The sequence below is a fragment of the Notothenia rossii genome, assembly GCF_949606895.1.
Source record: "Notothenia rossii genome assembly, chromosome: 3".
In the NCBI taxonomy this organism is placed as follows: Eukaryota; Metazoa; Chordata; class Actinopteri; order Perciformes; family Nototheniidae; genus Notothenia; species Notothenia rossii.
Genome location: NC_136901.1, coordinates 17231058 through 17255893, shown reverse-complemented (window position 1 = coordinate 17255893; position 24836 = coordinate 17231058). Strand labels below are relative to the sequence as shown.

The window sequence follows — 24836 nt, the reverse complement described above, 5'->3', positions numbered from 1 at the left end:
CATTGTATCAGTGACATTCTGTAAAATACAACCTTGTAACATTACCAATTCCTTCCTCAGACAGAGATAATTAATTAAGGCATTTGTGCATTTAATAAGGTTTGCACAGTGATGGGCATGACTATTGTGAAGTCACGCAAGAATCAATTACAAAATTGCAACAGCATGTCTTGAACTATTGCAATTGGCACTTGCAGAATATGCACAAGAACTCCTGGCAGAAGTAGTGAAGGAGTGCACAGACAAGGAGAATGTTGAGGCAGAGTTCGCAGTGGAACCAGTGAATGTGCCACACCCACTCTGTTTCGAGTTCCCACATCCCGAGAAAGCAGACTTTGTGAAGCAACACCTAAGCCGCTTCAAGAAATAAATTAGGTTCTGGCTGTGGCTCTTGAAATCCCTGGTAGTCGGGTGATGGGAAGGTATCACAGATCTTCACCACAACACAGGCAGGCAGTGGTACCCTGATTTGCTTGCCGAGGTATCCCCAGCACCATCGTACCAATTGGCGGTAGGCAGTGTAGCGTCGACGTCTGTAGGGAAAACATAGGGAGAGTGAGTTATTAGCTTTAATATGCATCATACATTACCAAATGTAAGATGTTCATATCTGTAAAATAGTTCTGTGATGTGTGTTACGTGCCGTAGTGGGTGCTGGTGTTTGTGTGTGTGTGTGTCTCTCAATCTCCCTGATTGTCTCCAGGTGCAGCCTCTCCCCCAGGTGCTCCCAATCACCAATCAGGACCTCCATAAAGGACCTGAGGAAGGCTGCAGTGGCCTGCTCCCCTGGCTGCATGTGTGCAGCATGGTTGCTGTGTCTCTGTGTGAGGCCTAGTTTAATGTGTGTGTTGCTCATTGTTAGGAGATGTTCTCCAGTGTACCTTGTTTAATGTAGTCACTTTCTGAGTTGTTATAAATAATAATAATATATATAAAGTTGTTATAGTTTAGTTTGCAAGTTGGCTGGTGAGCCCTTTCTCTTTGTTGAATTAAAAGTCCATCTTGTGGCTTCACAAACCGGTTTCCTCTCCTTTTTCTCTTGCCCGGTTGTTTTTGTGTTTCTTTACTTCTCTTTGGTTCCCCTAGTCCAGTAGGGAACGTAACATGTGGCAAATCTAATAAGTACTATGGCAAATGCTCACAAAAGTGACAGTGAAATATGTCTGTTACCACTTGAAGTAGTAATGTTTCAGTGGGCAAGCTCAAATCTGTAGTGGTATTGTCATCAGTGTACATGGTCGCCTACTTGCATCAATATGGTATGAACAGTGTATAGTGTTTGCACATCAGAAGTTTAATTTGTTGTCAGATTATACATACTCGTGTGGAGATTTGTTGAGGTGGCCATGGTTCTGCTTGTAGTATGAATAGGCCACGTCCAGCACATATTCATTTAGGCAGACTGCCTCAAATCCAGGGTGCTGTGTGATGCAGGATCCCCCATGGTTGCCATTGAGTGCCTGGACCTTTGCCAGCTCTCTGCAGCATACACACTCCTGTACTGTTTCCAGGTTGTCTGCTCTGCAGCATCCACATGTGCACCTTGAAAACAACAGTTGTATTTTTAGAAATGCTGCATGAATTGTAATAAACATCAGTAAAATGTGGTATATATTGTGTGTGATAAAAATCATTGTAAACATGATTCATCACATATTTGCTGTTTGTAATCTACCACATCTTTATTTTATTAACATGCATTAATTAATAGGAAGCCAACAATTAATTGTTGCCTAATGGAATATATTTTACTCCAGAAGCTATAGATTTTCAGGGGAAATATAATTATTATGCACAATTTGTAGACTACTCCATTCAACCCCATTGGCTCCGTAATTAAAATAGTTTACAAACCATTCCACATTGTTCAGGCGTTGTAGATCGAGAGGTATCTGGCGATCGTCGGGCGGGTTGTCATCTCCACTGTCCGACTCGGAGTTCGTTTCACCCGATTCAGAGGCATATGGTTCGAATCGGTAGGGCATATAGCCAATATCGTCTACAACAGGTGTCTCAGACTCCAGGCCCAGGAGACAGTTTCTCATGGCCCCTTTGTTGATATCATGTAATAGTGTTAATCTGGCCCGCGCTTTTACGTTTGCGCTTTATATTTCAATTTTATTTTCCCCGCTGCTGCTGCTGCTGCTGGCAGGGAACTGCTGCGCGGAGTTCCCTCGCCCCTTCCCCCTCAGAGGGAACTCCGCCACACGTCAATCAAATGCGCGCAGAGGAATCAATCCAGAAGTGATCCAAAAGTGACACAGAGTGGAAGCAAAATATATCGCCATGTCTTCATCAAAACTTTCAGGGGAAAGAAAAATCGATGATGACCACAGAACATCTCTATGGAAGAAAAAATAACTGATTTAGACTCAGGTTATTAGTGAAGTCTAGCAATATAAACCATCAATCTTAAACTACTTCCTTAAATGAGGTATTCACAGAAAGTTATCTGCATTGAAACGTAAACATGTTCTTAAACTGAAAACAATGTTCAACAAAAGTTGCTAAAAGCAGTAAAGAAATATTGACAAGATGTTGATGCGGTGGCACTCAGTAAGGTTAAACAAGCTGTATTACTTCCTTCACAATAATCTGGAAAACCTACAAATTCTAAACGTGAACCTCTGATTGCAGTCTAGTTGCTGTAAGCTGAAATCTTTGTATCTTAGACAATATCCATTACCCACACGTTGCTATCTAAGACTTTGTTCATTTCATGTCGGAAATCTGGGTAGTGGTCGTAACTGACTGGCAACTCCAAGTAACAGCCACATGTATGAGCAACAGGTCTTCTTTGAAATCCCTGAAGTTGTGTGAAGCTGACAGTGATGCTCTTTCCTGTGAACAAATCTGATCCTGTGCAAAATCTGAGGAAAAGGGAGAGGTGCTGGGTGTCTGACTCTCTAAGATATGCACTAACATACTTGACCATTTGTTTCTCCTGGGCATTCTGTGTACTGGGGTAAGTCATTGATCTCATGATCTTTCTTGATGTTGGTTGTAGCTCTTCATAGACTGCTGCAATCCCTTTCAGCTCTGATCTAAGAGGTGCAAGTGTGTTGTTCCACTGTTCAATCACAAAAGCAGGCTCTTGAATCAGTTTTTGGTGAGCAATCTCCTTTAAGATTTGCTCAAAGTTATCTGCTGTTGGAAGCCGCCGGCAGTTGTGGATATCCATGATTTCCAACAATTCTTCTTGGTCCACACCTTCAAAATCTGAACGACAAGATTCAAAGATCACCCGCTCAGACTCTGAAACATACTTGAGAAAGCTGTCCACAAGATCACTCTCAACAAAGCCCAAAAGAGCTTGCTCCAGAATTACAGGTGAAAGTTTAACAGGAAGGTACTTCTCTTTTTGCCAGCCAAATGTGATTATTCGGCCTACACTTTCCCATTCTTGTTTACCAAAATCATGACGCAGGTATGGCACTTTGAAGCCATTTCCCATAGTGCACTGCTCATAAAAGTCATTCCAAAATTCGGACAGTATATCCCTCATAACACCTCCATCATCCACAGCTTTTTCAAGCTTTCCATCGGGAAGAATAACTTGGAAGTGAAAGTCATTCTCCATGATATTTTCCTCAGAAAACACTACAATAAGTTCTCTGAGAATCTGTCCACGATGAAGAACAATCATTTTCTTCACTCTTTCTCTCTGATTGGCTTGTTCCTGAAACATATCCATTGAAGGAGGCATGGATGATTCAATAGACAGTTCCGTATAGAGAGGCAATGTATCATCAAGACTGGAGTACTCCATCAGAGAGATGCTGTCTGTGCGGAAAGTTACAATGCCACTATCATCTAAAGCACCGACATGAAACAGTGTTTCATGTTCTTGCAAACTGGATGCATCAGTTGGGTTGACTGTGGTGTAAAGAAGGGAAACACTATCAATGTTTTCATTTGCAAAAACTGTGCTGCTTCCAACAAAAATGACATCTGAAGTACTTATCTCCACCGGATCTGTTGCAGATGTGTCTGTAGAGAGGTGATAGATATCAGGTCTGGCATGTGTGTTTTCTCCTTCTTGAGCAGTTGCATCACTATTGTTTTCCACCAGATTTATGTCACTGGCAATGTCTCTCTTCTTGGTTGTTAAATAGAAACGTAAGAGAGGTAATTTTGTCTTTTCATACAGTTCCTTGACTGTGATACTATCCTCTAATGAATGCCGCTGAAAGTCCGTTAAATCAATGTCAAAATCAGTAAGGCTCCCCTCTGCATTTTTTCCATCTGGAAAAAACAACTGCACAGCCTTTTCAATTAGGTTCTGTTTTGTACTGTCCTTCATGACACTCTCTTTTCTGGTCCCTCCACCTTTTTTGGTGCGTACCTGCACAAATTCCCCTTCTCTGAAATGCACCCATCCAATTTCAATCTTTCTTTGATTCTTCTGAGCATTCTTCTGAGCATTCTTCTGAGCATTCTTTGGAGCGGTTTGATGGTCTGTCTCAGACACATGATCACCTTTGTTTCTTGAGAGCTTTCCTCTAAGTCGATCAAAGAGCTTTGACTTGCGACTCGTGGGTTCTTTTTCCTTCCGTCTACAGTATCCAAAAACAGCCAGTCGATCACCATAGGATGGCAGATACTCTCTCAGCTGGTCATCGGTCATGAGAGTTATGACACTGGAATCCATCTAAAATGAAGAAATATATCAAGAATTCTTAGGTCAAGTGAATTAAATTACAACCATGAAAAACCTGCATACACAGCACCAGGTATTATTTTCAAAGCTCTTCCAAACTTTGGTTTTTTTTATGTTTATTTGTGAATTGTCACATATTTCCTATATCAAATCAAATCAAGTTTTATTTATAGAGCAAATTTAAAAACGATTTTTGGTTGATCCAAAGTGCTGTACATGTAATAAAGACACTTTACTACAATAACAAGAAATGTTCAGAAATATAAAAACAAAATATATATATTTATTTATTGTATTATATATATATATATATAATAGTAAAACGAAGCAGCGGAAAATATAGGTCTGTGAAGTATTTTGTGTAACAAGAAGAACTAAATACATGCAACGGCCTCCAAAGAACAGCTCGCCTCTCTCCAGTCATTTCGATATTATTGAACCTGAAGCTTGTTGCTTCGGCCCTGGGAGACCACAGAGTAATCCCCTGTTTCCTCGACTACGGTCTGGGAGCCGAGAGGAAAGTTCAACACATGCATAATGAATCATAGCCGTGGGAACATGTTTCAAATGGGGGGTGCTGTGGGGATGACACCAGGGCTGGTTCTGACCAATGTGCTGCCCAATAGGCAAGATTTTAGCTGGCAATGAAAAACCTCTACAAAAGACCAATACACTACAAAAAGAGAAACATATTGACATGGTGGACAGCTTATATAACAAGGCTTCAAATTGATTTAGTGTTATAACATGTTTTAATTGGAGGGGTGGACTTCACATCCTGTAGGGGGGTCCGGGGGTTCTCCCCCGGGAAGATTTTTTAAAATGTTTAAAGTCAAATGCTTCAATCTGGTGCACTTTGAGCGCCCAATTACTAGACTGATCTAGAGGGTACAACAGATCAGTTTGCATTTTATTAATCAAATAAGTATGTGAACATTTCCAATAACCTACCATAGCCAATAACAAATAAATGAAACTTATTTTATTTGTATTGTTCATTCATATCTTATTTTACCAGTTAACATTTATTTATTTATGCATATTTTTAAATCTCTCCAGTTTTAAACAATATTTTTGGTTTACTGTCCTATAGTATACATTGGAATGATTTCAAACCTGTTTTGATTTATCCTAATAATTATAAAGGTGTACTTTGGAAATATTTGTTTCCATAAATTGTGATCAAAACGTTTGAGACTCACTGAGATAGACTCACTGAGATAACGTATCCCTGCGGTATCCCCTCTCTCTATCTCTCTCACTTTGGCTGTGAGTTGCGGGCGCCTGATAAGCCAACATCCCTCACTTTCATCACTACAGCGCCCAGCGTACAGGGCAAATGGAAAATATAACCGGGTTAAAAAAAGGGTGTTATCTTTACTTAATTATGAATGTTGTTACATCAAGGCTGAAAATTCGTTTTCTTTGGTATTATATCTTGTGGAAGTGCAGATCCCCTGTCCTCCACCAGGGGGTGCTGCAGCACCCTCAGCACCCCTACTTCCCACGGCCCTGTAATGAATGCTATCCATGCTATCTGACTGTACTACTTCGGTTTGGCCATGTACTGAATGATCACTATGGCATTAGTATTTCCCCCAGAATAGCAAACTGAAAAGCGATAAAGAACGACAATGCAATGTTCAATTAACGCATTACTTTTTAACCACTGCGTTACATGTAGGCTACTATAATTAGTGGTGTACCGTAGCTGAGATAGCATTTAAGGGTTAGAGTTAGGCTAGCAACTCACAGCAGCAGTATGCCTACACTATTGTCATTAGTGGCGTGAACGTTACCACAAAACTATAGGCATATATGTTATAGTTCAGGTAAAGTCAAAGCTATGAACTGCATTGTTGTAGTTTAGCTGCAATATAAGGCTATATGTAACATCTAACATTTACAAAAGTCACCTGTAATAGTTACCTTATTTAGGACTAGATGCCGTTTGCATGGTGGAGAGCAGCAAGGTGATGAAGGGACCTTTGAAGACAGCGCCACTGCAGCGCATGCGCACTTCTTATCTCATAATTATGACTTTTTATCTCATAATTTCGACTTTTTATCTCATAATTATGACTTTTTATCTCATTATTTCGACTTTTTATCTCATTATTTCGACTTTTTATCTCATTATTTCGACTTTTTATCTCATAATTTCGACTTTTTATCTCATTATTTCGACTTTTTATCTCATTATTTCGACTTTTTATCTCATAATTATGACTTTTTATCTCATTATTTCGACTTTTTATCTCATAATTTCGACTTTTTATCTCATAATTATGACTTTTTATCTCATTATTTCGACTTTTTATCTCATTATTTCGACTTTTTATCTCATTATTTCGACTTTTTATCTCATAATTTCGACTTTTTATCTCATTATTTCGACTTTTTATCTCATAATTATGACTTTTTATCTCATTATTTCGACTTTTTATCTCATTATGACTTTTTATCTCATAATTTCGACTTTTTATCTCATTATTTCGACTTTTTATCTCATAATTATGACTTTTTATCTCATTATTTCGACTTTTTATCTCATAATTTCGACTTTTTTATCTCATAATTATGACTTTTCATGGGGATTTTATTTTTTTCAAGTGGCGGAAATGGGCTTCCATACATTTCAGGAGAAGTGGGAGACTGAATATTTTTTTGTTGAGTACAAGGGAAACGCAACGTGCCTTATATACACAGAGAAAATCGCTGTATACAAGGAGTATAACGTCAAACGTCACTACTCAACTAAACACGCGGAGTATGCAAAATACCTGGGAGATGAGAGAGAGAAAAACGTCACAGAGCTAAAAATAATTATATGGAAGCAAAAAAATCTCTTCAAGAAAGGAAGCAATGAGGCTGATTTAGCAGTCGAAGCTAGCTCTGTGGTGAGTGAGATGATTGCTAGGGCGGGAAAGCCGTTTACGGAAGGCGAGTTTTTAAAAAAATGCACGTTGCAGGCTGCAAGTATAGTCTGTCCGGAAAAGAAGGGTCAGTTCAACAACATCAGCCTGTCAGCTAACACAGTGGCAGAGCGCATTTCTGACTTATCAAGCGACATATATGATCAGCTGTGCGACAAAGCCAAACTTTTCCGTGCATACTCTGTGGCTCTTGATGAGAGCACAGACATCACTGACACCGCTCAGCTCGCAATGTATGTCCGTGGTGTTGATGACAATTTTGAAGTGACAGAGGAGTTGCTTACAGTGAAACCAATGCATGGCCAGACCACCGCTCAGGAGATATTTCAGCAACTGTGTGAGGCCATTGCGGATATCGGTCTGCCATGGAAGAGGTTTGTTGGAATTACGACGGACGGAGCGCCATCAATGACAGGGAGAAAAAACGGGCTCGTGGCACTTGTTCAAAGAAAACTGGAGGAGGAGGGTGTGGAGGAGGCCATTGCTCTGCACTGCATTATCCATAAGCAGGCCCTTTGCAGCAAATGCTTGAAGTTTGACAATGTGATGTCTGTCGTTGTGAAATGCATCAACCATATCAGATCCAGGGGCTTAAAGCACCGCCAGTTCCGTGCTTTTTGGAGGAAATTGAGTCAGAATATGAGGATGTGCTCTACTTCACAGAGCTACGTTGGCTCAGCAGGGGAAATGTCCTGAAGAGGTTTTTTGAGTTGAGAACAGAACTGAAAGTATTCATGCTGGAGAAGGGTGGGATGGCTGTTCCCGAGCTGAGTGATCCCAAATGGCTCATGGACTTAGCTTTTCTTGTTGACATCACGCAGGAGCTGAATGCTCTGAATAAGAAGTTGCAGGGCCAGGGCCAGCTTGTTAGTGCAGCATATGATAATGTCAGAGCATTCTCTACAAAACTGATGTTATGGAAAGCCCAGCTCCCTCAGAAAAACCTCTGCCATTTCCCAGCATGCAAGGCTCTCATGGACAGGGGCACAGCATTCAGTGGTGAGAAGTATATTGATGGCATTGTGAAGCTAGAGGAGGAATTCGATCAGCGGTTTGCAGACTTCAAGACGCACAGAGCCACTTTCCAAATGTTTGCAGACCCCTTCTCCTTTGATGTGGAAAATGTCCCTGGTGTGCTTCAAATGGAGCTCATCGACCTGCAGTGCAATTCTGAGCTCAAAGCCAAGTTCAGGGAAGTGAATGGGAAAGCAGACAAGCTTGGACAGTTCATGAGAGAATTGCCCCCCTCCTTCCCTGAGATTTCCAGGATGTTCAAGCGGACCATGTGCCTTTTTGGGAGCACATATATGTGTGAACAGCTCTTCTCCACCATGAACTTCAATAAGTCAAAGTACAGGTCCAGACTTACTGATGCACATCTTCAAGCCATACTGAGGGTTTCAACTGCTTCCTCCCTCAAACCAAATGTGGCTCAGCTGTGTGAGAGGAAGCGCTGCCAGGTCTCTACCAGCAAGGAGTAGGTAAGAAAGAGCAACTGTACATAGTTATGTTGTGAAGAACAGTTCATGTTAAGAAGATGTTGAAGAACTGTTAATGTTGTATTTTTTAATAAATGTTTTGCGGAATACTTGAAGCGGCCCAGACTTGCCCAGACTCTACGTCCAGCGGCCCCCAGGTAAATTGAGTCTGAGACCCCTGGTCTACAATGTCATCATGAGTATCACTTTCTGATCCTTCAGCAGCCTCATATGAGCTCTCAGACACGTTCAAAATCAAACTGTCATCGCTGTCTGAGCTTGCTCCGTGCTCCATCGTGCGTTTACATGCAGATGCTGGGATCCTGAACGGTGCAGCTGGAGCGCTGTGCCCGCAATGACGTCACACATAATGTGGCGGGACTTGAAGAATCCCCGAGCAGATCCAGGATATGGTCAACTTTGAAGGGCAGATTAATGGTTATCAAAGTACAAATATCCAAAATCAGTTCAGTAACGGTTTTCAAGGGGACAATATTTACTCAAATTGATGGGTTTGGATGATGGGGGAAAATCGTTTCACAGGCTCTTTAAGAGAGCCGTCTTAGACAAATCATCTGTAGGCTTTGTGAACAGAAGTTGTGTTGAAAAAAGCCTCTCACCTCTGACCTCAAGCCTAACACCAATAGGGACATTATCGGAAAAGAAATGCCTGCAAGTATGGAAAAATTTAAACTCACCATTCCTTTTTAACGCCCATAAGGATTTGGCATGGAAAACAGCACATAGTTGTCTCCCAACAAAAGCGTTCCTGTACAGGAGAAGATGTTCACAGAGTGCAAAATGCCCCATACTAAGTTGTAGTTCAGAGGAAAATGTGGCTCATCTTTTTTGGTATTGTTCATGTGCGAAAAGGATGTGGGGGACATTAAGGCCATGGTTAACTGCTCTTTATAGGGGACCCAATGAGCAAGATGTAATTTATGGTGATTTAGAACCCAAGGATCCTGAAAGACATCAACGATGGTGGGCTGTAATCAATTGCTTGAAAGAAGGAATTTGGAGGTGTACAGTAGGAACTTAAGCGCCTTTAAGAATTGCCAGATGTCCACACAGTCAGTGGTAAAGGTTGGCCTCACAATGGTCCATGACTACATTCTCAGGGACAGAGTGAAGCTTAAGGATGCTGAAATTAAAACCATGTGGAAAATTTATGACATATTTTTAACAAAAGAACTGAGGGATGTACTTTAAATAAATTGTTGTTGGGAAAACTGAAGATTTTGATGCATTTTAAATGAATTGTTTATGGGACAAGAACTAAAGATATTGATGCACTTTAACTGAATTGTTGTTGGGAAATTTTTTTAAATAACTGAAGATATTGATGCACTTTAACTGAATTGTTTTTGAAAAAAAAATAATATTTGTATGCACTTTAAATGAATTGTTGTTGGGAAAAGGCGATCGGCCTTTCCGGAGTGCAATTGCGAGGGACGCCATTGGACCGAATCTTTAGGAAAAGAAAAATGAAATTTGATGGGAGGGGACACTTTGAGATCATTTACATATTGACAGAATGCCAATGAGGATATTGGCTCCCTCGTGTGGTCGTATACTGTAGTGTGATGTGAACACCTTGATGTTGTTGTCAATCAATCAGTTTAGGTCTATTTTCACCAAATGTATTAGTAAGGGAGCACCTTGCATTTAATTGATAGCATTGCAGTTTTCTGTCATTATTAATTGTATTATTATTAAAGTATATCATTGTTGTGATTTATTCCCATTACTGTAGTTTTCAATCAGATGTGAGAATTCTTTCTTCTCCCTAATGACATTTATTTACATGTCACTGCTATCTTTCTAAAGGCACAGACTTATGTTGTGTTATATGTATATTTGTACACACATAATTCATGATATTTATTCATTAATGTACTTATTGTTTCCATTGAAATAAAGCTTATTTCATTCAAATGTCTCTTTTCTTCAGTGAGATATCTTTATGGATTTCCTTATGACTTGAGAGTCTGATTAAAGTGGTTTAATATTTCTGAGTCGTACTCAAGCAACTTAAATGTTTGCTTTTGGGCAATGTCATCTGAACGTTTATTTAGATAAACAAATGAATCCCCATTACTGCATTTAATAATTCATATTTCACGACTCGCTGTTACTGTAGCACTGACCACTTTATTGTATAAAGTGCATTTAATTGAAAACACCATAGTGTTACAGTTAAATGATGTACAATTATAAGCACAATTATGTACTTAAAAGTATTTACATATAACACATTTCTCTATAATATCAGATAAATTAGAATGTAACAATTGCACTGATGGCTCTGTGTTTTTTGTCACTAATATTATATTCTAGTTTGCACTGCCTCCACGGCTATGGTCATGGCATGGTAAGAACTGCTCTGTATTCCTAAAGTTTGACCTTTCTGGCAAAATATTTAATTGATTGAGTATAAATGATGGCAACAGCATAAACTAAGGTAAACACAGGTGAAAAAGCTCAAGTGGATACAAATCAGATGCATGAAACACATTGACTTTTGTAGATCCCAGGATTTATTTGTCATCAGCAGGTATGAATCAAATGTTAGGGTATCAATGACTTCTTGTAAACTAACATTTGTTGTTATGCAAGTCAACAACGAGATGTCACTCCACTGCAAAAGAAGAACAGGAATGATCCAGCTATTGAACCCAGTTGGATCGTTTAGGACTTTTTCTGAGCAACCATTCACCTTCATTGATTCAGTATAAAGGATGGCAACAGCATAAACTAAAGTGGATACAAATCAGATGCTTGAAACACATTGACTTTTGTAGATCCCAGGATGTATTTGTCATCAGCTAGAATGAATGAAATGTTAGGCTATCAATGACTTCTTGTAAACTAACATTTGTTTTTATACAGGTCAACAACAACAACAACAACGAGATCTCACTCCACTGCAGAAGAAGAACAGGAACGATCCAGCTATTGAACCCAGTTGGATTGTTTAGGACTTTTTCTGAGCAACCATTCACCTTCATTGATTCAGTATAAAGGATGGCAACATAAACACAGGTAAAAAAGCTGAAGTGGATACAAATCAGATGTACAATTATGTACAGGGAGGCTGTGCGTTGGTGTTGGGATCAGGGGAGCACAGGTTCAAACCCCACTGCCGTCAGCATGTCGTTGTGTCCCTGGGCAAGACACCTCACCCCCACAGTATTGAGTATGTATGTCGCTTTGGATAAAGCGTCTAACAAGTATCATGTAATGTAATGTACATAAAAGTATTTACACTTTTTACATTAATGACGTACATATGAATGAAAACTATTTACAATATACATCAAATATAAAAGTCGACATGAAAGATAAACTTCATCCCAAATAGCTCCTGTGGGGATTGCCCACAGTATTGAGTATGTAAGTCGCTTTGGATAAAAGCGTCTAACAAGTAACATGTAATGTAATGTACATAAAACTATTTACATTAATGACGTACATATATACATAATAAATATAAAACTCAACATGAAAAATAAAAATGATAAAACAGCAAGTTGAAAAACATTTAAATGACTATTTACAATATTTACATAGCAACAGGTCATTGCTCCAAGGCGTCAACAACAGCTGCGAAATGTTTGTAACTGTTGTACACTGTGTTCTCCAGACCCTTTGATGGAGACATCCTCTTCACAGGGCAGAAGCAGGCTGGACAGCAGGAGCAGGCTGCACAGCAGGAGCAGGCTGGACAGCAGCAGCAGTAGCAACATGTTCAGGCCGCACAGGAGTGACCTTTGTTTTTCGGGGATGGCCAGCAGAGGTTTTATAACCAGATGTATGTTTTTTTGCAGCAGGCCGGGCGGCGGCGGCAGCAGCGGCAGCGGCAGCAGCAGCAGCAGCAGCAGCAGCAGCAGCAGGCTGGGCGGCAGTAGTAACAGCAGGCCGGGCGGCAGAAGCAGGCCGGGCGGCAGAAGCAGGCCGGGCGGCAGAAGCAGGCCGGGCAGCAGAAGCAGGCCGGGCAGCAGCAGCTTCTGGCCCGACAGCAGTGCCTCCAGGTCGATAAGCAGTTTCTCTGGGCCTTCTCTTGAGCATATCTAAAAATGTACCAAACAAAGCACATTTGAATTAGGATTATTGTTTTTTTACATGTTTTCTTTCATATATCGACTGTGTCTCACTTGCCTTCTTCCACAGCCTGGCTCGCAGCTGCCAGGTCAGCATCATCCCCTGACCACGAGGATGAGTTCTGCATTCTCGTCTGAGAAACAAAATAAAACAACGCATTTAGCAGAGGAGTGCTTCAAATATCAGGAGTTTGAACAGTTGTTATCGATATGACAGTATGATGTGACCATGATTTTCAACTCTTCCTATATAATCAATTAAACACTTACTTGTTCCTTGTCCATTATGTATTTCCGGAACCTCTTTAACTGCACGCTGGTAATGTGGGTCACTGGGGTGTTCAACCACCTCTTTACAGAACTATATGCCTTCTGTATCCTTTCCCTCTGGACATCACTGAATTTCTCAGGGCTGTCCTTTTGGGATTGGTACTGGGCATAAACTTCCCACACCTCCAGAAAGGTGTTGCTCTCAAATCCCTTTTGGCCATAGATGCACCTGTCCACATTGGCCTCGAGGAAACAGGAGACTTGTGGGAAGCTTTCTGCATAATCTTTGAGGAAGTCTTTTACCCACCGGTTCCCCACATCTCCCTTCCGGTGTGGGTCTTCCACTTCTGCTTTGTGCTTATCAAGCAGACTGCAATAATAAACATCCATTTAGTGTCATCATCATAATAGCACTGCAATTGTGATGAGGAGAAAAGGAACTTTGTAAAGATGAGTACTAAACTTTTATAATAGCCATGGTTTAACACAATACATATATATTCATTATAATCGTAACAACAAAATGGTATTTAAACGCTTAGCAAACAATTGCATTAAATATAATATACTTACAACTTTATGTAGCCCACGTCATTTGCCACTAGCCAGTGAAACGGTGCGTTCAAATACTTGCCAAATGGCAAGACCAGCATTCCCAGGCACTGCTGGCGTGAGGGCTTATGGGTCCCTTTGGCTCGAAGGAGCTTCTCTGCTTTGGCCATGGCAGTGGCCTCACTGAGCAGCTCCACCGGAGGTGTGGGAAAAGCCTTTCCCTTATCCCTATAGCAACGGGCCTCTTTCGATGGCACCGCAACAGCTTGCTGTCGATCACCTGGAGCTTGGGGATTGAGGATGCGGAGAAGTGGTGTCGCCATCTCTGGTTCTCACTGTAACGCGAGACAAAAACAACATACAGAACTTGTATACCAAAACATGTTAGTTTACAAGAGGTAATTGATACCCTAACATTGGTTATACCAGATAGATAGATACTTTATTAATATCCCAAATTGGGACATTCTTATGTTAGCACTGTGTTCAGGCATTAAAACGGTGGAATAAAGTATTGACACAATTACATTTGAATAAAAAGAAACAGCAAATAATATAGGCTATAATAGTATAAACGTGTAGTATAAATATATCAACAGTAGAGAAGACATATGTCACAAATAATACATCATTTGTACTGTTGGTATGTTTATACTACACGTTTATACTTTATATTCTTATGTAAAGTATATCAACGTGTAGTGTATGTATTTATACATGAGTAATAGTCTGTTTTTGAATGCAAAATAGAAGGTCGACGGACCTGATCATTAAAATTATCAATGAATAAATGAATGAATGAATAGCGTAAGAATACATCAATAAAGATGTCAATGACAGAAGCTACAAATGTACTATCACAAACAGTAACCGGACACTGTTCAAAATGGCAGCGTCAAGTTTTCAACTACAACTAGCGTTGACAAACGATAACGACTGTACTGTCAATTTCTACAGTAATGTAACGGTAAACACAAGCAGCAATGGGCTGGTTAACCCGCGAATAGATAGATAATGACAGAAAGTGAGCCTTAAAATGTAGTGGGTTATATACGTTAAAGCGTAATATTATACAACTAGTACGTTTCATTGAGCGATGCTAACCTTTAACTAGCGTCCGCGGTGACGCGACACGAAGCCTTTCACTTTTAAAAGTAATGACATGACATACTGTACACAAGATACTGTATCACTGATCATGACAGAAAGTGTGCCTTAAATTGTAGTGGGCAACGTTATAGCTTTTAAAACTAGAGTTAATGGAGGTTTCATTGAGCGACGCTAACCTTCAACTGGCGTCCACGGTGACAGGGCGCAGTGCCTGTCAATTTTAACAGTAATGACATGATATACTGTACACAAGATAACACGGATAATGACAAAGTGTGCCTTGAATTGTAGTGGTTAATGTTATAGCATATAAAACTAGAGTTTGATAGATATTTGAATAAAATACGCTTTCCCTAAACTAGCGGCCGTTAGCAGTAACACGGCCGTGGCCCGTCGGGTCATTGCCAAGGTATACACAGTAATGAAAAACACAAAATAACAGAAATGTTTCCGAAGTATGTGGTGGTGTAAAGTATACTTTCAATACGTTTTCAAAAAGAAAAAGACAAGAAAACGCAGCCTACTGTACCTTTCGACCCAAGTCTTCTTCGCTAGCGATATTCGCAGCAAACGAGCAGAAACGAAGTGGTGTGCTAAAAACTCAGTTGTTGACAGCACAGCAGCGAAAAACACAACAATCGACGATATGAATAATAGACACAGTGCACAGGAAGGATCTATTCTCTATTCTCATGCTAATTGTTAAAACTGTATTGTACAGTAATACCACTGTTTCTCTCGATGGAGATTTGCATAGCGGACAGCCCGCCCACTCCAAACACTCCATTGGACAGTACGACTGTAGACTTCCAATCACATGCTAGTACAGTGACTAGACAGTTAAGCCTTCTGATTTGCCAAAAGTCTACAGTCGGAGTCCCGCCTCCAAGCTCCATTGGACAGTACGACCGTGGACTTCCAATCGGATGGAAATGACTGTAGACTTTTGTCGAATCAGAAGGCGTAACTGTCTACAGTGACTGTGGACATTGCACTCGTCCCCAAATGTGAGGATCTCGACTGCATAATTTGTGGTAGTGGGGGACTGCGTTCGCACTCTCCCCTGATTATAGTGTTGAAGAAAAGGTCAAAGACAACGTGGCTACAGCTTGCATGTGTGGCGGCTTCTTTGCTCCAGGAAAGACTTTCTGGTGCCGATGTCCTCCCCAGAGCGTGTCCTTCCTTTGGGCTCGAAATATCTCTGCCCCTTGCAGTGAGCCTCCCTCTGCGTGCCACGCTCCAGAGCCAAGGCAAGTTCAATTTGTCACCTTTAGCTTCTTTGGCATTGAGTCCAAAAAAGATCCGCTGCTGATGTGCTACAGTTTCTCCCCTCAATTGAAACCATTTGTTGTGGTTTCCAGATGCGTCTTTGTTTGTTTTTCCACAAGGCAGGAGATGGGTGCACCGTTCCCGGAGGCGCTGCAATACCGGGTCGATGCGTGGAGCGAATGGGGCAAGCCCCTCTTTCAGCTCCCAATGCTAAAAATCCATTTAATATATAGTCCCCGTATAGGGGACGTATCAGATATTAAACTGATAAGAACAGATTTTTTTCTTTTGGGAAATTTTTTATTGACACTTAATCATGTACTTCATCACTTTTTAGTCACACAAATTCATTTTGAGCTTTACCATAATAAATAAATGTACACTGTAAGATTGTATTAAGAAATCAGACCCATTTTCATAAAAGCATCACATTTCATTAAAACATTGTATACCTGATATACAAACAATTTTCCTTTTAAAATCTTTAAAAAGGGGTACATTGATTCCACTTTTTTGTGCAGGAGCGCAGTGAGTCCCTATCAAGGTTAACTCATCCCACTCCCCATTTACAGGTTGTATCTCGCGGGATCTTGTCAAGGTGCTCAGCGGAGACCTCCACCCTGTTGTTCCTTCCCACCTGCCTTTCATGGAGAGTCAGGCCTGCGCTGCTTTGACCTTTCCCGTGTGGCTCCGACTCCTTCGTCCGAATGAGCACAGAGGCGATTCTTCTTTGTGGCTCTGTCCTGGGCGTGCCGCGTGTCGCTGATTTTATTTTTGCTGCAGCCATCCGGATCACAGCCACGGGGGGGATCTGCATGTGCCTTCTTACCAGCAAGTTTCTGGAGGTCCATATGGCGTCTTTAATGGCAGCTAGGGTGAGCCATTGCTTAGAAAAGTCCCTAGAACAGTCTTGTTTTTGGCTCACCCCATACAGTACCAGCTGTGCTGTGAGGACCTCCCTTGCCGGCAAGCACGGGAATTGTAAGGAGTCGGCCATTGCCCACTGGTCTACGGCAGCGCTGCACTCCCAGAGCAGATGCCTCACCGTCTCAGGTGCGCCACAGCCTGGGCGGGGGCAAGTTGAGTTTGCCGCCATGCCCCGGGAGTGCATTACGGACCTGACTGGGAGGATCTCATGAGCCACCATCCATGACATATCCCGGAGTCTGTTTGTCAGAGTGGGATGGTTCAAGTTGCACCAAACTGTTGAGGGCTCACCAAAAGTGAGCCCGTGCACTGGACTCACTGGTTCTCGCTCCTGCACAACAGAGAGAAGGGAGCGATGATTAGTCAAAACGTGCAAACCCTCCTGCTCAAGCTGAAGTTTCTTTAAAAATGTTTGTATGAAAGCATAAGATGGTGGTAGGTTAAAGGACACTGGTACTTTGAGGTCAACTGGTAAGATCTGTATCCTTCTTAGAAAGGTCCCCATCCAGAATCTTGTCATTGCCGCCGTCTTTGGGTTTTTGGAGGGGGCTGTGGCAGCGTGGATGTGGAGTGCTGCATATCTGCTTCCTAGAAACAAATGGAGGTCTGGGACTCCTTTCCCCCCTTTCTGTTTTGGTTTTTTCATCTCCTTTCTTGTTATCCTTTCCCACTTGGACCCCCACAGAAAATAAAATATTGCTCGTTCTAGCTCTAGAAGCCCTCTCCTGGGTGGGATAAAAACAGAACCGACTAGTAGAAGCAAAGGTAAGATCACTGCTTTGATGATCAAAACCTTGCCTTCCATGGTCAGTCCTCTAAGTCCCCAGTATCCTAGTCTCTGTCTGACTTTCCCTACCAAATTCGTCCAATTAGTTTTCCCTCCCCCTTCATTGTCAAATTGAATCCCGAGTATCTTTTGTTCGGTCTGGGTCACAGTCAGGGGAAGTCCTGTCTTCTCAGTCTCTGTCCATGGTCCATAAAATTGGGCTTGTGTCTTGCTTATGTTCAATTTTGACCCAGAGGCCTGTCCAAACCAGTCAGTTATGTTCAGCGTCCTGTTGACAGACAAAAGATCAGTACATAAAAGGTTGATGTCGTCCATATATAAGATACATTTAGTTTGAAGACCCCCGCTCCCTGGAATATGTACCCCAGTGATTTGTTTGTCCCTTCTCAAGATCTGTGCAAGTGGTTCTATGCAGATAATGTAGAGGAGGGCTGATAACGGACAACCTTGACGGACACCACAGTTTATATTGACTGCTTTTGTCAAATGTCCATTTACAATAAACTTGCTGGTAGTGCCCTGATACAGCAGTGCCACCCAGTCTATAAACCTCTCTGGGAATCCCATTTGTTTTAGTACCTGGAAAAGGTACTGGTGTGAGACCCGATCAAAGGCTTTCTCAAAGTCTAAATTTAGGACTACAAGCTGAAAGTTTCTATCTCTCGCAAGGCAGATGGTGTCTCGGATCAGTAGGAGGCTGTCTGTGATCTTCCTCCCTGGCACAGCGCAGGCTTGATCTGGGTGGATCAGCTCTTCTAAGAACAAGGACATACGTGCTGCTAAGAGTTTGCTAAAGAGTTTGCAGTCAAGGTTTAGAAGTGTTATAGGTCTCCAGTTTTTTAGGTCTGTCTTGTCCTTGTTTTTGTGTAAGAGTGTCACTATCCCTGTTGTGAAACTGTCAGGAAGTCGGCCTAGACTTTCAAATTCCATAAAAACATCAAGAATGTCAGTTGCTAGCAAATCCCAAAAGGTCAGGTAGAATTCCAAGGGAATCCCATCTTCCCCTGGCGATTTCCCTGCCTTGAAGGTTTTCAAGCATTCGTTCAATTCTTCAATTTTAAAATCTTGGGTTAAGATAAACTTTTCCTCCACTGTTTTTTTGATAAAAATTAAAACTTCTTTCATTATTCCCTCATTCACAATTTTTTTCCTATAGAGTTCACTATAAAATGTCTCAACCGTTTCTATTATTTCCAATGTCGTTTCAGCTGTGGACCCATTTTCAGTTTTCAGCCTAAAAATGCCCCCCCCCTTTATTTATAATTTTTTTAAAGAAGAAACGGGTGCACTTTTCTCCTTCTTCTATTTCCCTCTCTTTACTTCTTAGAATGACACCTTTACTTTTAATTTCTGCTAAAACTGACATTTCTGTTTTAATTTGTTTTATTTCTTCATTAAAATCCATCCCTTGTTTGTTTAATTTAAAGTATCGCTGGAGTCGTTTCTGCAGTCCCATCATGCGTCTGTTGTCTCTATGTTTATTTATTTTACCTGCCTGTCTAAAGAAAGTCTGAGTCCTTCTTTTCACCATTTCCCACCACTGTGCATGTGTATCATATGAGTCTTGAAGGGTCTGCCACTCTTGGTATTGCTCCCTATACTGTCTAACTAAGTCCCCATCTTCCAGAAGGGAGCAGTTGAGCTTCCACAAACCTCTTCCTGCTGTCACACCATGAGAGAGTGAGAGGGTGCAGGAGAGCATTGTGTGATCAGAAAAGAAGACGGGTGTCAGTCTAGCATCAGTCGGTGGGCTATCTCGTGTTAAAAAGTAATCTATACGAGAGGCTCTGGTGCCATCACTACTGAGCCAGGTGAAACCCTCCTCTCTAGGATGCATGGCTTTAAAGCAATCTGTTAGTTTAAAATCTTTGCACATTTTTTGTAATAAGACCGATGTTTTATCAAGTGTAAAATCATTTCCTGTTCTTCTCCTATCCCTTTTGTTCAAAATACAGTTAAAGTCTCCACCTACAACTAAAGGTGCCCTACCTAGCATGTGGGGTTGCAGGTCTTCTAAAAGCTCATACCTATCATTCTTGTCGTTAAAGCCATAAATATTTAAGATGTTAAAATCCTTTCCCATGAAAGTCAAGTGTACTAGAAGTGCCCGACCATCTCTCACCACAGTGCTGCCCTTCACCAAGATCTGGGGGTTTTTGATTAAAATGGCTACTCCATCATTTTTATTTTCATTGGATCCACTCCATAACGATGTTTGTGGCCATAGCTCCTCCCATTGCCTATAGTGGGTTAAAAATGGCAGGCTGCATTCCTGTATTAGAAAAACATCTGACTTAAAGGAGTTGAGAAAGGATAAAACAGTCTGGGCTCTAACTCTCGACTTCACACTTCTCACATTTATAGTTGAGACTGTGAGTGTCATGAGTATAGTTAAGGTTAACAGGTACAACATTTTAAGAAACTAAAACGGGGTTATGCTGTTGAAAAACAAAGATTGTTAACCGATTTCCTGTGAGTCTAACTCTTCCTTTACTATTATGTGTGAAGGGGGACTGGGTTGCCCTTCTTTTCCTTTTCGGATTCTCGGGGTAGGCCTCTCACGCAATCTTGCGTCGGAAGTTGAGTTCTTTGGGGTCGATTGCAGAATCATGGTTAAAAACGATACCTGATTTGGGGAGGTGGGGAGGAATACTCTGGATTCCTCCAGAGATGAACTGTCTGGGGAATAGTCAGTTCTCCCTCTCTTCTCTGAGACTATGGGGGAATCAAATGATAATTCTGATAGAGGCCTCTTGGGCTGCTGCGCATTGGAGAGGGGGGCGTCATTGCTGTCGCTCTGCGGGTGAGTGTCAGTTTCATTTTCATTTTCAAGAATAGCTCTGCCCCCTTCCTGCATTGCATCCTCTCCACCCTCCATTGGCTGGGCACTTACCGGTCCCTCCCCTTCCCCTATGGGAGAATCGGACGACAACCCCGACAACAATTCTGCTAAAGGGCTCATGGACTGCTGCACATTGGGGAGGGGGGGATCATTTATATCCCTCTGCGGGTGAGTGTCAAGTTCCTTTTCCTTTTCAGTTTCAAGGATAGCTCCGCCCTCTTCCTGCGTTGTACTTTCTCCACTTTCTATTCGCGGGGTATTTACAGGTCCTTCCCCTTGCCCCTCCTCACCTGCTCCTCTTTCTCCATTCACAGGATTTGGAGGTAGGTTTGCATTTTCTGTCCCCGCCTCTTCAATTAGCCCCTCACCTGTTTCCTTTTGTCTGCCATTTTGTCTACTCACTCTTGCAGCTTTAAGCTTGTTGGCAAAAGACTGAGGGCAATCTCTGAAGAGGTGGTTGGATTCTCCACAAAGATTGCACTTTCTGCCATTTGTGCACTCCTCAAAAATGTGCCCAATTTGTCTACATTTCCGACAAACCATCTGCTGGCATGCCTCTGCTAGGTGCCCATGCTCTCCACACTTGCGGCAGAGTTTGGGCTGTCCCTGGTAGTGGATGTATCCCCTGTTGTTCCCCAGTACTATCGTAGGTGGCAGTTGTTTAAGGCCTTGAAAGCCCTGGGGGTCTTGCCATTGTTGAATGGGGACCCGCCAGGCACAGTTCCAAATACCGTCCTCATCTCTCACTTTTGTAGCCAGGCCTTTTACAGTACAGTATCTACCCAGCCAAAAGTGAATGTCTTCTGCAGTTACTGTCTCATTGAACATCCTGACAATGACTACTTTCAAGGCATTGTCAGTTAGTTTCTCAACATTAAAAGCAAAAAACTGGGCTTTCACAAATTCAAACCTTATCCAAAATTCTCTGAAGGCTATAGAGGTACGGAAGCTTACATCAAAACCTTTGTTGAAAGGAAGGGTGAGGATGCAGTTTAGGTCATCAGGGGAAAAGTTTAAAGCCTTTTGTATGAGGTTTCTGGAGAAGTCCAATCTGGACAAAGCCAGCTGCTTCCCATCTCTTTCCACAAAAGTGAACCTCACACTATGGTGCCTCTGCATGCCGGCATGGTTGGCCGACATGTTAGAGGCACCACACACTCAATTATATCTGAATTAAACCCAGTATATGCCCAGAAAGGAGTAATCAGTGATCTTGGACCATTACATAGTTAAAAGGGGTACTTACCCTTCCCTGGTTCAGCTGTTGGGGCGATGAGGTGTTCAACCGATGTTCCAGGTAGGTTGTTCTCAGATCTGTAAAGACAGTGAAATACAGAGCAACAATTAACCGACACAAAACAATACAATACAATATCCTCCAAAATGAAGAGCAGAAAACAGTGCCACAATAGGCAAAGCTTTCCCTCCAAAGGGAGGTGACCGCTGTCTTAACCAAAAGGCAAAGAGCGCAGTTTCTGATAAGAACAGATACTACACTTGATCTTAGCCAAAAGGCCGAGAAGCGATGACCCCTAACGTTTGCTGCGGGAGACGGACTCGTTGCGCAGTCGCCGCAGGTCTTGGTGCGGCTCTTTTGACCTGGCGTAACAGAGGCGCTGCGTAGCTTGGACCGCCCACGTGCGAATGACTGCTCTTTTCTTGTCTTTCACAAACTCAGAATGCTCAGCCAAATGGCCAAGCCTACCAAAAATAGGTTGAACTCGTAGGTGTTCCTCTCCACGGAAGTCTTTAGTAAAAGGCGAAAGACTTATACGCTTTGAAGAGAAACCAGAGTAATTGTGGAGGCCGTCCTGGAGAACAGACACCAACGTAGTTGTCCCAGTCCAAGCCCCCGCGGTGACCCTCACTTGGCTTTTCCACATCCCAGGCCACACCCTTTCCCCCAGCTGCGCTAGCATGGTTCGTTGCTCTCACCTGTGGCTTCTTTGGCATTGAGTCCAAAAAAGACCCCTGCTGCTGTGCTGCACTTTGTGCCCCCGATTGGAACCTATCTCTTTAGTAATACGCTTGAGTTGTGTGGCATGTTATACGTGCTGACTCCGCGGCATTAGAAAACACTAGTTTGATGCTAAACATCAAATCCATTTAAGGGAGGAACACTAGAATGTCTTTACGGATATAGAGCTTATAATGAAATATAGAAGCGTGGTTGCTTGGAAAACAGTCTTTGTTGGCTGAACTTTTCGCCTCAACTGCCGTATGGTGGCTTGGCTTTATAATTCAGCATTGGTGGTTCAGTGGTAGAATTCTCACCTGCCACGTGGGAGACCCGGTTCCGATTCCCGGCCAATGCAATAGACAGTTCTTTGTTGTCTGAAAATAAAGTATAATGCCTACACCACTTGGACTCTGCTACAGCAAACACAGAGGTCTTTGGAGTGTACAAGTAAAGAGGGATGTTCTCCGTGCCGACTCCCATTGATTTGAGAACTCAGTGAGATGCTCGACATCAAATCACTTTAAGTGATGACCGATGGACTGTATCCCTTCTTAAATGACTTAGAGCACATAGCATATCTTTTGAAAAATCCACCTTGTTGACCGTGCTGTTGACCTCGCCAGCGTAGTGGTAGTTAAGGTGTCTTGTGAATGTGGGCAGAGGAGTGGTAGAATCTTTGTAAGCCAAGAGGAAAACTAGGTTCCCATTCTCTGCAAATGCAACATATCTTCACTGTTGTTTGGAATCTGTACTAGCACACAATTAGAGAGTAAAGCTATTGAGTGACTATACAGGACTGTCTCAGAAAATTAGAATATTGTGATAAAGTTCTTGATTTTCTGTAATGCAATTAAAAAAACAAAAATGTCATACATTCTGGATTCATTACAAATCAACTGAAATATTGCAAGCCTTTTATTATTTTAATATTGCTGATTATGGCATACAGCTTAAGAAAACTCAAATATCCTATCTCTAAAAATTAGAATAGTTCCTCAGACCAAGTAAAAAAAAAGATTTATAACAGCAAAACACAATCAAACATTTGAAAATGTCCATTAATGCACTCAGTACTTGGTTGGGAATCCCTTTGCACGGATTACTGCATCAATGCGGCGTGGCATGGAGGCAATCAGCCTGTGGCATTGCTGAGGTGTTATGGATGCCCAGGATGCTTCAATAGCGGCCTTTAGCTCATTAGCATTGTTGGGTCTGGTGTCTTTCAGCTTCTTCTTCACAATACCCCACATATTCTCTATGGGGTTCAGGTCAGGGGAATTTGCAGGCCAATCGAGGACAGTAATGCCATGGTCAGTACACCAGTTACTGGTGGTTTTGGCACTGTGGGCAGGTGCCAGATCATGCTGGAAAATGAATTCCTCATCTCCATAGAGCTTTTCAGCAGACGGAAGCATGTAGTGCTCTAAAATCTCTTGGTACACAGCTGCATTTACTCTGGGCTTGATGAAACACAGTGGACCAACACCAGCAGCTGACATGGCTCCCCAAACCATCGCTGACTGTGGGAACTTCACACTGGATTTCAAGCAACTTGGATTTTGCTCCTCTCCAGCCTTTCTCCAGACTCTGGCGCCTTGACTTCCAAATGAAATACAAAACTTGCTTTCGTCTGAAAAGAGGACTTTGGACCACTGTGCAACTGTCCAGTGCTTCTTTTCCTTAGCCCAAGTCAGACGCCTCTTCCGTTGTCTTGAGTTCAGAAGTGGCTTGACCATGGGAATACGGCTATTGTAGCCCATTTCCCGGACACGTCTGTGAACAGTGACTTTTGATACCTGGACTCCAGCTTCAGTCCACTGTCTTTGAAGCTCCCCCAAATTCTGGAAGCGACTCTTCTTCACAATGCTGTTAAGGCTGCGGTCATCTCTCTTGGTTGTGCAGCGTTTCCTGCCACATTTCCCCCTTCCAACAGACTTTTTGT

At 42.1% G+C, this 24836-nt stretch overlaps 4 protein-coding genes across 5 annotated transcripts in view; 2 read left to right on the top strand and 2 right to left on the bottom strand.

Moving 5' to 3' along the window:
• The window catches only part of LOC307033770 (uncharacterized protein), a 79144-nt gene that overhangs the window by 34405 nt on the left and 19903 nt on the right, over nt 1–24836 (top strand). The window lies entirely within an intron of this gene.
• Nucleotides 350–2114, bottom strand: LOC307033773 (uncharacterized protein; the record flags this gene model as incomplete). The annotated part of the gene is made up of 3 exons (XM_079672374.1): nt 1855–2114; nt 1321–1542; nt 350–533 (listed from the first exon to the last, which is right to left on the bottom strand). The coding sequence occupies exons 1-3, from the start codon at nt 2043–2045 to the stop codon at nt 350–352; spliced, it is 597 nt and encodes a 198-aa protein (XP_079528500.1). The 5' UTR covers nt 2046–2114.
• LOC307030927 (general transcription factor II-I repeat domain-containing protein 2-like) lies at nt 8292–9248 on the top strand. Its single transcript, XM_079667563.1, has 2 exons — nt 8292–9077; nt 9192–9248. Exon 1 carries the CDS (start codon nt 8331–8333, stop codon nt 9075–9077), a length of 747 nt encoding a protein of 248 aa, XP_079523689.1. The 5' UTR covers nt 8292–8330; the 3' UTR covers nt 9192–9248.
• LOC307034158 (uncharacterized protein) lies at nt 11788–16109 on the bottom strand. Of its 2 annotated transcripts, XM_079672928.1 has the most exons (5): nt 15639–16109; nt 14021–14334; nt 13448–13817; nt 13236–13311; nt 11788–13147 (listed from the first exon to the last, which is right to left on the bottom strand). In XM_079672928.1, exons 2-5 carry the CDS (start codon nt 14320–14322, stop codon nt 12744–12746), a joined length of 1152 nt encoding a protein of 383 aa, XP_079529054.1. In that variant the 5' UTR covers nt 14323–14334; nt 15639–16109; the 3' UTR covers nt 11788–12743. The 2 variants fall into 2 exon arrangements, with proteins under 2 accessions (XP_079529054.1, XP_079529053.1); XM_079672927.1 differs by having other exon boundaries at nt 14021–16109.